At 54.8% G+C, this 13,160-nt stretch overlaps 1 protein-coding gene across 2 annotated transcripts; it reads right to left on the bottom strand.

Annotated features, from left to right (window-relative positions):
- Positions 1 to 583: 583 nt before the first annotated feature.
- Positions 584 to 11,179, bottom strand: HSD17B10 (hydroxysteroid 17-beta dehydrogenase 10). 2 transcript variants are annotated; one of them, XM_077329735.1, is made up of 6 exons: positions 10,916 to 11,179; positions 9,518 to 9,682; positions 9,255 to 9,419; positions 7,855 to 7,983; positions 2,368 to 2,476; positions 584 to 1,243 (listed from the first exon to the last, which is right to left on the bottom strand). In XM_077329735.1, the coding sequence occupies exons 1-6, from the start codon at positions 10,940 to 10,942 to the stop codon at positions 1,053 to 1,055; spliced, it is 786 nt and encodes a 261-aa protein (XP_077185850.1). In that variant the 5' UTR covers positions 10,943 to 11,179; the 3' UTR covers positions 584 to 1,052. The 2 variants fall into 2 exon arrangements, with proteins under 2 accessions (XP_077185850.1, XP_077185851.1); XM_077329736.1 differs by lacking the exon at positions 10,916 to 11,179 and adding an exon at positions 10,418 to 10,773.
- Between the last annotated feature and the right edge of the window lie 1,981 nt (positions 11,180 to 13,160).

The following is a 13,160-nucleotide window of genomic DNA, read 5'->3' as shown; positions in this document are numbered from 1 at the left end:
CCTGTTGCTGGCCCTGCAGAGGGACTGGCTGGCCCCTGTGTGAGACAGGAGGCTGGACTGGATGGACCCCTGGTCTGATCCAGCAGGGCTCTCCTGATGTCCTTAGGAAGGCCTCGGCCTCTCTGCCCTGTTGCTGGCCCTCCACTGGAATTGGTTGGCCCCTGGGTGAGTCAGGATGCTGGATTAGATGGTCCCTCCCTGGCCTGACCCAGCAGGGCTCTTCTGAGGGTCTTCTCAGGGGAAGGCCTCAGCTCTCTGCCCTGTTGCTGGCCCTCCAGAGGAACTGGCTGGCCCCTGGGTGAGACAGGAGGCTGCACTGGATGGACCCCTGGTCTGATCCAGCAGGGCTCTCCTGCTGTTCTGGCCTTCCCAGCTACAAAGGGTAAGCATGTGCTTGCCGGGATTTGGGCCGGGGGGCTTCACACCAGAGGAAAACCAAAGGAAGAATCTGCGTCACGCTTTGGAACCGAAACGTCCCATCGACTCCGAATTGTCATTTGTTTCCCGCTGCCCAGCTCTCATCGTAACTCTTGCCCATTCCCAAACTTAAAAAAAAAAAACTACAAGGAAGCAAAAATCCAACTAGGGACTTAATTTGCATTTATTCTGAAAAAGCGCAAGCTTTGCCTACACAGAAACTCGAGGCGACGCGCTACATACCGAGTCCCTCCTACGAGGATGCAAAAGAGGCACTGCTGCTAAATTGCACCATTTTGGATGTCCCGAGGTAGGCCAGAAGGGGCGGTCCAGAAGAGGGGGGCAGGGCCTACCCTACTAGCCCACACCTTCCAGAGGACACTCCCCCTACAGGAGGAAGGGGGTCACTGCGACAATCATTAATTTGTTAGAAGTTCCATTCGTTGATCATTTGCTTTCCCAGCTCCCTTTCCAGCAAGGTGGAAACAGCACAGGCGGCCCAGAACCGCGGGCAGGTTCAAAGTCCTGCTGTTGAGCCCCTCCCCCCCACATGGGGAAGAGGGCAAAACCAGATCTTGGGGAACAAGATGGTAACGGCGGGCCACTTTCGGCTCTTCCCGACCGGGGCCTCCAACTCAGGGCTGCATCCGGATTGCTCCGTCCAGCCGGATCACTTCACCGTTGATCATAGGATTCTCCACGATGCACTGCACGAGATGCGCGTACTCCTCCGGGGCCCCCAGGCGGCTCGGGAAGGGCACCTGCCTGGCCAGGAATGTCCGTACCTTTTCGGGAAGCATGGCCAGCAGGGGGGTTGCGAACAGCCCTGGGGGGGGGGGGGGAAGAGACACAAAGTGATTCAGAGCTGTCCCTGTCCCTTTATCCTGTACACTTTGCAGTCCTCATGAACTGGGGTTGAGTGTGAACATGAAGCTGCTTCCTACTGAATCAGACCATCAGGGTCAGTATTGCCTGTTCAGGCCGGCAGCCACCCTCCAGAATCACAGGGAGTGATCTTTCCCATCACTTCCTGCTTGGCTGTTTTAAACTGGAGATGCCGGGGATTGAACCAGGGGCCTTCTGCCTGCCAAGCAGAGACTCCCCCACTCAGCCACAGACCATCCCTTCCAGAGGAGCAAAGAACCAAAATGCACAATTCAGCTTAATTTTTTTAAAGAAGGCAAGTTTCTAGAACTCGAATACAGGCCCCAACGGGTATGCGCGATTGCTGATTTCTAGGGGCGTCTGGTGGGATTTCACAGAGTCACAGTCAGCAAAAATATAAATAAGGTGCACAAAATAAGCCCATTAATTACTACGTTACGTTTCTGGCATAGAATATTCCGTTTCCTACAAAGGAAGGGATACGCACCACCTTGCAGCAGACCTCCAACTATCCAAGGCTGAAGGGTTCATACATTCAGGATTCTACCTTATTTTTTGTACCTGACTTAGACCAGCCTTTCTCAACTTTTTTACCCCGAAATATTCTCCAGGCTTCGAGAAACCCAGAAATGGCGCAATCATGGAGAACATGGCTGGGAAGCAGAGCTGTGGACACGCCCATCAAAGGCCCCTCCCCATCATTGGCCGGGGGGGGGGGTTGCAAATCAGCATAAAGGGTTAGCAAATTTTAAAAACATATAAAAATTAATTTCCATTCAGGAAACCCCTCCAGGACCGTCAAGAATCCGGAGTATTTCACAAACTCCTCCTTGAGAGAGCCTGACATGGATCCTGGGTTTCTCTCTGGAGGGGATCGAAAGCACTTCACGCCATTCTCTGTTTTATCCTCACAACGGCCCTGCAAGGTAGGTCAGGCTAAGAGCAGGTCACTGGCCCTAGGTTACCCAGCAGGCTTTTCATGGTAGTTGGGGGTATTTGAACTCAGCTCTCCTGACCGCTACACGAAACTGGCTCTCGCCTCCCTCTCCCGGTACTGAGACTCACCTGGGGCGATGGTGACGACTCGGATCCCCATGGGGGCTAGGTCCCGGGCGATGGGCAGGGTCATCCCCACGATGCCACCCTTGGAAGCAGAGTAAGCCGCCTGGCCGACCTGCGGGACAGAGAAGGAACAGTCAGGCTCCTCAAAGACCAAACCACCGGGACGTCCTGCAGGCGACGTGCAGGCTGAGTGAGACATGATCCAGAAGAAGAAGAGTTGGTTCTTATTTGCCGCTTTTCGCTACCCAAAGGAGGCTCAAAGCGGCTTACAGTCACCTTCCCTTTCCTCTCCCCACAACAGAAACCCTGTGGGATGGGTGAGGCTGAGAGAGCCCTGAGATTCCTACTCGGCTTTATCAGTGCTTTGGCAAGCCCAAGGTCCCCCAGCTGGCTGCATGTGGGGGAGCACAGAATCGAACCTGGCATGCCAGATTAGAAGACCGCACTCCTCACCACTACACCAAACTGGCTCTCAGTGCACAAAATAAGCAAAGAAGAAGGCAGAACACCAGGGGTCCCCAACATGGTGCTCACTGAGTACCAGAGCACCCCAACAAATTTCCAGGTTTCGTACTATTTTGGGGGGGGGGGAAGTAGGAGAGTAAGGTTTCTAGAGATCTGATTGGCTGCACTGATTTAAATAACCACAATTTGGAAGAACAAAGACTGGCGCACCTTTAAGGCTAACAATGTTTAACTCAAGGTATTAACTTTTGTGTGCATGCACACTTCTGCAGTTACAGGGGGGCTGTGCACACAAGGCCTTATCAGCCTAAAACAGTGCCTCTGCTTGGCAGGCAGAAGGTCCCAGGTTCAATCCCCAGCATCTCCAGTTAAAAGGACCAGGCAGGAGGGGATGGGGAAGACCTTGGCCTGAGACCCTGGCTCAGTGGCAGAGCCTCCGCTTGGCAGGCAGAAGGTCCCAGGTTCAATCCCTGGCATCTCCAGTTAAAAGGACCAGGCAGGAGGGGATGGGGAAGACCTTGGCCTGAGACCCTGGCTCAGTGGCAGAGCCTCCGCTTGGCAGGCAGAAGGTCCCAGGTTCAATCCCCAGCATCTCCAGTTAAAAGGACCAGGCAGGAGGGGATGGGGAAGACCTTGGCCTGAGACCCTGGCTCAGTGGCAGAGCCTCTGCTTGGCAGGCAGAAGGTCCCAGGTTCAATCCCTGGCATCTCCAGTTAAAAGGACCAGACAGGAGGGGATGGGAAAGACCTTGGCCTGAGACCCTGGCTCAGTGGCAGAGCCCCTGCTTGGCAGGCAGGAGGTCCCAGGTTCAATCCCCGGCATCTCCAGTTAATAGGACCGGGCAGGAGGGGATGGGAAAGACCTTGGCCTGAGACCCTGGCTCAGTGGCAGAGCCCCTGCTTGGCAGGCAGGAGGTCCCAGGTTCAATCCCCGGCATCTCCAGTTAAAAGGACCAGGCAGGAGGGGATGGGAAAGACCTTGGCCTGAGACCCTGGCTCAGTGGCAGAGCCTCTGCTTGGCAGGCAGAAGGTCCCAGGTTCAGTCCCCAGCAGCATCTCCAGTGAGAAGGACCAGGCAGGAGGGGATGGGAAAGACCTTGGCCTGAGACCCTGGCTCAGGGGCAGAGCCTCTGCTTGGCAGGCAGGAGGTCCCAGGTTCAATCCCCGGCATCTCCAGTTAGAAGGATCAGGCAGGAAGGGATGGGAAAGACCTTGGCCTGAGACCCTGGCTCAGTGGCAGAGCCTCTGCTTGGCAGGCAGGAGGTCCCAGGTTCAATCCCCGGCATCTCCAGTTAAAAGGACCAGGCAGGAGGGGATGGGAAAGACCTTGGCCTGAGACCCTGGCTCAGTGGTTCAATCATCAGCATCTCCAGTTAGAAGGAGGGGATGGGAAAGACCTTGGCCTGAGACCCTGGCTCAGTGGCAGAGCCTCTGCTTGGCAGGCAGGAGGTCCCAGGTTCAATCCCCGGCATCTCCAGTTAAAAGGACCAGGCAGGAGGGGATGGGAAAGACCTTCACCTGAGACCCTGGCTCAGTGGTTCAATCACCAGCATCTCCAGTTAGAAGGAGGGGATGGGAAAGACCTTGGCCTGAGACCCTGGCTCAGTGGCAGAGCCTCTGCTTAGCAGGCAGGAGGTCTCAGGTTCAATCCCCAGCATCTCCAGTTAAAAGGACCAGGCAGGCAGGAGGGGATGGGAAAGACCTTGGACTGAGACCCTGGCTCAGTGTCAGAGCCTCTGCATGGCAGGCAGAAGGTCCCAGGTTCAATCCACGACATCTCCAGTTAAAAGGACCAGGCAGGAGGGGATGGGAAAGACCTTGACCTGAGACCCTGGCTCAGTGGCAGAGCCCCTGCTTGGCAGGCAGAAGGTCCCAGGTTCAATCCCCGGCATCTCCAGTTAAAAGGACCAGGCAGGAGGGGATGGGAAAGACCTTGGCCTGAGACCCTGGCTCAGTGGTTCAATCATCAGCATCTCCAGTTAGAAGGAGGGGATGGGAAAGACCTTGGCCTGAGACCCTGGCTCAGTGGCAGAGCCTCTGCTTGGCAGGCAGGAGGTCCCAGGTTCAATCCCCGGCATCTCCAGTTAAAAGGACCAGGCAGGAGGGGATGGGAAAGACCTTCACCTGAGACCCTGGCTCAGTGGTTCAATCACCAGCATCTCCAGTTAGAAGGAGGGGATGGGAAAGACCTTGGCCTGAGACCCTGGCTCAGTGGCAGAGCCTCTGCTTAGCAGGCAGGAGGTCTCAGGTTCAATCCCCAGCATCTCCAGTTAAAAGGACCAGGCAGGCAGGAGGGGATGGGAAAGACCTTGGACTGAGACCCTGGCTCAGTGTCAGAGCCTCTGCATGGCAGGCAGAAGGTCCCAGGTTCAATCTCCGGCATCTCCAGTTAGAAGGACCAGGCAGGAGGGGATGGGAAAGACCTTGGCCTGAGACCCTGGCTCAGTGTCAGAGCCTCTGCATGGCAGGCAGAAGGTCCCAGGTTCAATCCACGACATCTCCAGTTAGAAGGACCAGGCAGGAGGGGATGGGAAAGACCTTGACCTGAGACCCTGGCTCAGTGGCAGAGCCCCTGCTTGGCAGGCAGAAGGTCCCAGGTTCAATCCCCGGCATCTCCAGTTAAAAGGACCAGGCAGGAGGGGATGGGAAAGACCTTGACCTGAGACCCTGGCTCAGGGGCAGAGCCTCTGCTTGGCAGGCAGAAGGTCCCAGGTTCAATCCACGACATCTCCAGTTAGAAGGACCAGGAAGGAGGGGATGGGAAAGACCTTGACCTGAGACCCTGGCTCAGTGGCAGAGCCTCTGCTTGGCAGGCAGAAGGTCCCAGGTTCAATCCCCAGCATCTCCAGTTAGAAGGACCAGGCAGGAGGGGATGGGAAAGACCTTGGCCTGAGACCCTAGCTCAGTGGTTCAATCATCAGCATCTCCAGTTAGAAGGAGGGGATGGGAAAGACCTTGGCCTGAGACCCTGGCTCAGTGGCAGAGTCTCTGCTTGGCAGGCAGAAGGTCCCAGGTTCAATCCTCAGCATCTCCAGTTAAAAGGACCAGGCAGGAGGGGATGGGAAAGACCTTCACCTGAGACCCTGGCTCAGTGTTTCAATCACCAGCATCTCCAGTTAGAAGGAGGGGATGGGAAAGACCTTGGCCTGAGACCCTGGCTCAGTGGTTCAATCACCAGCATCTCCAGTTAGAAGGAGGGGATGGGAAAGACCTTGGCCTGAGACCCTGGCTCAGTGGCAGAGCCTCTGCTTGGCAGGCAGGAGGTCTCAGGTTCAATCCCTGGCATCTCCAGTTAAAGGACCAGGCAGGAGGGGATGGGAAAGACCTTGGCCTGAGACCCTGGCTCAGTGGCAGAGCCTCTGCTTGGCAGGCAGGAGGTCTCAGGTTCAATCCCTGGCATCTCCAGTTAAAGGACCAGGCAGGAGGGGATGGGAAAGACCTTGGCCTGAGACCCTGGCTCAGTGGCAGAGCCTCTGCTTGGCAGGCAGAAGGTCCCAGGTTCAATCCCCGGCATCTCCAGTTAGAAGGACCAGGTGGGATGGGAAAGACTTAGACCTTGGAGAGCTGCTGCTAGCCTGAGTAGACAGTACCGACATTGATGGGCCTGGGGTCTGATTCAGTAGAGGGCAGCTTCCTACTTTCATATCCCTACCCAAACTCTGAATCCAAATGCTCCATCCCCCAAACATCTTCAAATATTCCCCAGCCCTACTTATGGATAGATCCTCTTGTGGCGCAGAGTGGTAAGGCAGCAGACATGCAGTCTGAAAGCTCTGCCCATGAGGCTGGGAGTTCAATCCCAGCAGCCGGCTCAAGGTCGAGTCAGCCTTCCATCCTTCCGAGGTCGGTAAAATGAGTCCCCAGCTTGCTTGCTGGGGGGTAAACGGTAATGACTGGGGAAGGCACTGGCAAACCACCCCGTACTGAGTCTGCCATGAAAACGCTGGAGGGTGTCACCCCAAGGGTCAGACATGACTCGGTGCTTGCACAGGGGATACCTTTACCTTACTTATGGTTGCTTTAGCCTGCCTCCAAGCTATTTCCAGGTCTACAAATCTCTCTGCCTCGTGGCTGCAGATCTGTGCTGGGCGGCTGGCCGCTCAGGGATTAGCCCGACAGATGCAGCCCAGCCAGCTCCCGACCCCCACCTGTCTGGCCAAATCTCTTCTAAATTGAGAGCCAACCCTGCAGCCAGAAATAACTCCCCCAGGAACGTTCCCGCCGCTGAGGTGACACACGGGAGAGATCTGACGACTGGTCTTCTTGGGAGAGCCGCCAAAGTGAACCTGAGGCATCCAGACAGTAGCAGAGGCTGACATCTGCATCCATTCCTCACCTGGTTATGCACGGCGGACTACCAAAAGGGGCCCTCGTCTTAAGAAGCAGAAGAGCTAGTTCTTTTGCACCCCGCTTTTCACTACTCAAAGGAGTCTCCAAGCGGCTCACAACCGCCTTCCCTTCCTCTCTGCAGAACAGACACCCTGCGAGGTTGGCGGGGCTGAGAGAGCTCTGAGAGAACTAGCTGCTCTGCCAGAACAGCCCTAAGAGAACTGTGGCTGGCCCAAGGTCACCCACCTTACACGGTTTCCGCAAGGGCAAAAAATAAGAAAATGAAATCTGGACATCAGACTACACAGCAAGTCAACATGAGCGTGAGGAAGCCCTGGGGACGCCACGTGGAAAACAGATGATCTCGCGTATGCGGCTCACAAATACGTCCACTGAGCCACAAGACCATGTGCATTTCGGCCTATATGGCCTTCATAGCTGGGCAATTTAAGCGTTGCAGAGTTCAAGTGTTGCACAAGCTCATTTTGTGGCTGGCTCCGCCTCCAGCGGCAGCCATTTTGGAGCTGGACCCACCACCCCATGCCAGAATCCCAAAGGGCCCAAGGACTCAAAAACACTAGGAATCCCTAGGTTACTTCCTCGAGGATACTGCCATGTCCTGAAACTCAAAGGTCCCTTTCCAGTTTAAGAGAGCTCTCCGCTGTAGTTTGCTGGTAGGGAATTTGGTGAGACTCACCTGGCCCTCGAAAGCTGCCACGCTGGCTGTGTTGACAATCACTCCTCTGTGCCCGTCTGCATCGGGCTCATTCCGCCCCATTAGGCCCACCGCCAGACGGATGACGTTGAACGTCCCGGCGATGTTGACCTAAAGAGCACGGAGAGGTGAGGCCAACGGTCTTCACAGCCCTGGGTCCACCCTACTCAGGTCCCCACGGAAGAAGAAGACCTGGCTTGTTGTACCCTGCTTTTTACTTCCAGGAGTCCCGGAGCGGTTTACAATCGCCTTCCCCTCCCCAAAACAGGCACCCTGGGAAGGGAGGTGAGGCTGAGAGAGCTCTGAGAGAACTGGGACAGACCCAAGGCCACCCAGCTGAAGGGCTCAACCCCGGTTCTCCAGATCTGAGGCTGCCGCTCTGAATCTGCCACCAGATCTGAGGAACCCGCCCAGAAGCAACACTGAAGGGGGGAAACCCGTCCCTGAAACAGATGTGGAAACCCAGCGTTTGAGAAGGACCGATCCCCCGAAGGGACCAAAATGCTAAGAATATGATTTAATGTAATATTGGCTCCACTGACTTTATGAATGTATTACTTTATTGATGACCCACTCTTGTCCTTGTCCACCAATGGGGTATATGTGTCAGCCCCATTTTTTCACAACAGCCCTGTGAGGTAGGCCAGGCTAAGAGTGTGTGGCCAGCCCTGGGTCAACCAGCAAGGGTCCACAGCAGAGTGAGGACTTGAACCCAAGTTTTACAGATCCTCGTTCAACACTCTAACAAGACATTTTAAGCCAGGATTTCGTGAAGGCCTGAGGTTTCTTGAAGGCCCATCGGAAGAGAACTTGGGCTGAATCGGGGAGTACGAGGTGTGGTGTTGATAAGGGCTGTTTTTATGGGGGTTTTGTGGAATACTTGTAAACCGCTCTGAGACTTTCCGAGAGCAGCAGTATAAAAATTGAAAAATAAATAAATAAAATAAATAACCTGAACGTTTCTGACCTCCTTAGGGGCTTTGTTAAAGTTGTTCTATTGGAATTGTTCAATGAGATGATTTTGGTGACCTTTTTTAAGCAGAGGCTGGAGAGCCATCTGACAGAGTGGCTGATCCTGTAAAGGGGGTGGCAGGTGACAGTGGGTGAGCGAGAGGGTTGTGAGTGTCCTGCACAGAGCAGGGGGTTGGACTAGATGACCCAGGAGGTCCCTTCCAACTCTAGGATTTTAGGATTCTATGATTAATGCATATTCTATGTAGCCCACAATGTTTCCATGTAAACCACCCTGGGCGGTATGGGAGGGCGGTATAAAGATCGAATGAATCGAATGAATGAATGAATGAAACAAGCAAGCAAGCAAGCAAGCAGCTGGAACCACAGCAAGAGACCGGACCGAGTGACTCGTGGGAGACCCTACTCACATTGATGACTCTCTGGAAGTCCTCCAAGGTGTGGGGGAGGTCCCTCTTCATGTTGTAGGTCTTGAACGCCACGGCCACCCCGGCACAGTTCACGGTCACGTCCAAGCGTCCGAACTTCTCCTGCGTCAGAGCCAAAGCGGCCTTGACATCCGACTCAGAGGTCACCTGTGGGAGGCAGAGGAGATTGGGTGGCTCAGCCCCTTCATCTTACTCCCGGGGACAGAGGACCCCGCCCGACCCCTTCTCCCTCCGCAGCCTCCTACGTCAGCCGGAGCAAAGACGCAATGCTCCCCCAGGGCTTTGGCCACCGTCTCCCCCTCAGACGTCGGCAGGTCCAGCAGCACAGCTCTGCCTCCCTGCTGCACCAGCCGCTCCGCCGTGGCCCGGCCCAGCCCGGAAGCTCCGCCGGTCACCAGGCCGACCATGCCCTGCGAGGAAAAGAGAGAACGAGAAGATTTATCGGTCAAGAGCAAGACAAGAGGCTGTTTTAGTGTTTGTGCAGCAGCAGCAGACAAGAGCCAGAGTCCAGGGACACCGTGAAGGCCAAGAATAGGTTTCTGTAAGTCGCTCTAAGCGGGCTGGCCCTTGGGCCTGATCCGGAAACTACAGCTGGTGCAAAATGCAGCTGCTAGGGTCCTCACAGGGACACCAGGGAGGACCCACATCCAGCCTGTGCTGAGGCAGCTGCACTGGTTACCGACTGCTGCCCGAGTCAGGTTCAAGGCCCACATGGAGGGTCAGGGATGCCAGCCTCCAGGTGGGGCCTGGAGATCCCCCGGAATTTCAGCTCCTCTCCAGACTGCAGATATCAGTTCCCCTGGAGGAAAGGGCTGTTTGGGAGGGGGGACTCTGTGGCCTTGGACCCCACTGAGGGTCAGGGATGCCAGCCTCCAGGTGTGGCCTGGGGATCCCCCGGAATTCCAGCTCCTCTCCAGACTGCAGAGATCAGTTCCCCTGGAGGAAAGGGCTGCTTGGGAGGGGGGGACTCTGTGGCCTGGGACCCCACTGAGGGTCAGGGATGCCAGCCTCCAGGGGGGGCCTGGAGATCCCCCGGAATTCCAGCTCCTCTCCAGGCTGCAGAGCTCAGTTCCCTTGGAGAACTGGGAGAGGCGGGAAATAAATTTTAAAATAATAAGAAAAAAAGGGCTCCTTTGGAGGGCAACCTGAATGCGTTTGGCACAGCTCTCCCCCAGGCAGCAGCCTGGCCGAGGAGCCAAAGGCGGCCGTGCAAAGTCCACCCCTCCTGCTGCTGGGCGAGAGAGGATTCTTGGAAGAGGATTCTTTTTAGACGCAGCCTCCCCAGCCCCTGCATGGGCTCCTGTGCCTCAAGCAACGGTGGAGCAGGCAAAAATTCAACCGGTGCAGCTCTGCCAACAACCCTAGGGGAGAAGGTTCACGGGTGTGGTTCCTGCCGCCTCACTCAGCGCCCATAGAGGGGAAGGGGAGTTCGCCTGCCCAGAAACCGCGTCCTTCTTTCGGCCACTTTGTCCTGGGCATGAAACGATCTCCCCCTCCCAGGGGCCTTGGACTCTTCCAGGGACTCCCCCCCCCATCCCAGCCTCTTCGGTAGTTTCGCCCATGCCGTGCTCTTCGCGGCGAGCCCGGCGTGTCCCCTCCGGGGCCCCGTACACACGTCCCTGGATCGCCCCGTGGCTCATTACCTTCACGCTCCTCAATGCCGCCGACATGTTGCTCCCGGACAGGCCAACGCTCCAAGCCCCCGCCTCTTCCGGGGACGTGAGGGCGGAAGTGAAGCCCGGGCGGGTCTTAGTTCCTGGTCTGGCAATTCCCGCACGTGTTTTCCAGGAAGGTCGTGTGGCTGCCCTGGGGGAGGCTCGACGGGGGTTTGGCCTTTCCGGAGGAAGGCCGCGGAACTTGCCTTTCCTGGCCTCTCGGTCCACGCCGAGGCGCTTCGACCCCCCTTTTTCTTACCCCCGCCCCCTGATGTTGTATACCGCCCTGAGCCATATGGAAGGGCGGTATACAAATCAAATAAATAAATGTCTGTTTTTGTCTATGAGAATTTTGCCCATAATATGTAAAAATTCAAGACAATGAATAATTAATCGCCACGCAGTCTTGCAAGTGGCCTTTTGGGTCACGGTAGCCGACCTCCCGGTCTCCCGGCATTTCAACTGAGCTCCACGTCCCCTGGAGAAAGTGGCTCCTTTGGAAGAGAGCCAGCTTGGGGTGGGGAGCCAGTGTGGTTAAGAGCAGCAGCCGCTAACTTAGAGAGCTGGGTTTGTTTCCCTACTCTTCGTCATTTACGTAGCTGTGTGACCCCAGTCACTGTTCTCTCAGAGCTCTCTCGGCTCCACCTGCTTCACAGGGAAAGGGTAGGCGACTAGGCTGCTTTGAGACTCCTTTGGGTAGTGCAAAGTGCAGGTAACCCAACACTTCTTCATCATCTTACCCTATGGTCATTCCTCCTCAAACCCTGCCCTCAGGCTCTACACCCAAAATCTACAGGCATTTCCAACGCCAGAGGTGAGTCCCCCAGCTTTGGTGCTGCCAAGGGACGCCCTCTGGAGCAGGGCTCAAGAGCCCCCGAGATCTCAACTTCGCTGGGGGAAAATGCAACCCCCAATTCTGTGCTAACTCATGAGTCATCAGAATTTTTTTTCACCAAGGTTTCATCCACACTGGCTAAATAATGCACTTTGTCCACTTGGGTCACAGGGCTGCACGGCACAAAATATTTTTGACACACTCGCTTGGACCAGGGACTGCGGCGTTTGTAACTTGGATCCTACAGTTTGCAATTTCTGCACCGCTTCGTGTGTCATGAGAATACTTATGCTTCAGTTCTGGTGATTCCGGATTCCTGAAATCCTAACGCGCTGGTTATTGAATCTCCCTTTTTTGTGATTGAATGAGCTCACTATGTGTAATCCCCCTTCAGCCTTGTGAGAAAGGAACTATATATGTAACGTAAGAACAAATAAGATTCACTGTGTGAAATCAGAAAATCCAAGGACAGACAGCTGCTCAAGTGAACTAGAATGGGTATTTTCAAATGGGTCGTTGTGTTGGTCTGAAGTAGCACAATAAAATCAGAGTCCAGGAGCACCTTTAAGACCAACAAAGATTTGTTCAGCAACTGTGAAAATGCTTGTTTTGTTTTGAAGTGCCAGTTATAATGTTCTAAAGGAGCCTGAAAGGGGGGGGGATCTTCTTCCAATGGAAAGTGAATTTTAATGGAAGAGAATTTTAATAAGAGAGTGGGAAAGCTCCACAGTCCCATCTTGCTTGAGATATGTCCATGTCCGATAAACGGAAGTTTGAGATTGAGGCAGCAGAGAGTTAAGAGATTGGAGGCCAGGGGTACCTGGAAGGGGTACCTCATCCAACAAGGTTCTGTGTGGGAGGAGGCTTCAAAGGTGAGCACCTGGAAGACCAACAAAACTGAATTGAAGGGTATACGTTTTTGTGTGTATCCACACTTCCTCAGACACAGTGAAATGGGAATATATAGCTAGACGGTGGCCCATGTGCGGACTTGGAATCCCCATTTCACAGAGTCTGAGGAAGTGTGCATACATACAAAAGCTTACACCCTTCAATCAAATTTTGTTGGCCTTCCAGGTGCTCACCTTTGAAGCCTCCTCCCACACAGAACCTTGTTGGATGAACTGAAGTCCTAGTCTGGTCCACCTCGCAAAGCTGTTGTTGAAGATCAAATGGAAGATCAAAGCAATATCGTCAGCTGCTTTGGATGGATAAAAGGGGGCATATCGATATCGAAACAAGTAGCCATTTGTTTACTTAGGTAGGTTTTGTCCAGCTCAGAAACTATTATTAAGATGAGTTGTTATGCCATCTTGTTGTTGTTGTTGTTAGGTGCGAAGTCGTGTCCGACCCATCGCGACCCCATGGACAATGATCCTCCAGGCCTTCCTGTCCTCT

The sequence above is a fragment of the Paroedura picta genome, chromosome 3 (genome assembly GCF_049243985.1).
Source record: "Paroedura picta isolate Pp20150507F chromosome 3, Ppicta_v3.0, whole genome shotgun sequence".
NCBI classification, from domain to species: Eukaryota; Metazoa; Chordata; class Lepidosauria; order Squamata; family Gekkonidae; genus Paroedura; species Paroedura picta.
Note: the sequence above shows the minus strand (reverse complement) of the source record. Positions and strands in the feature narration are given on the sequence as shown.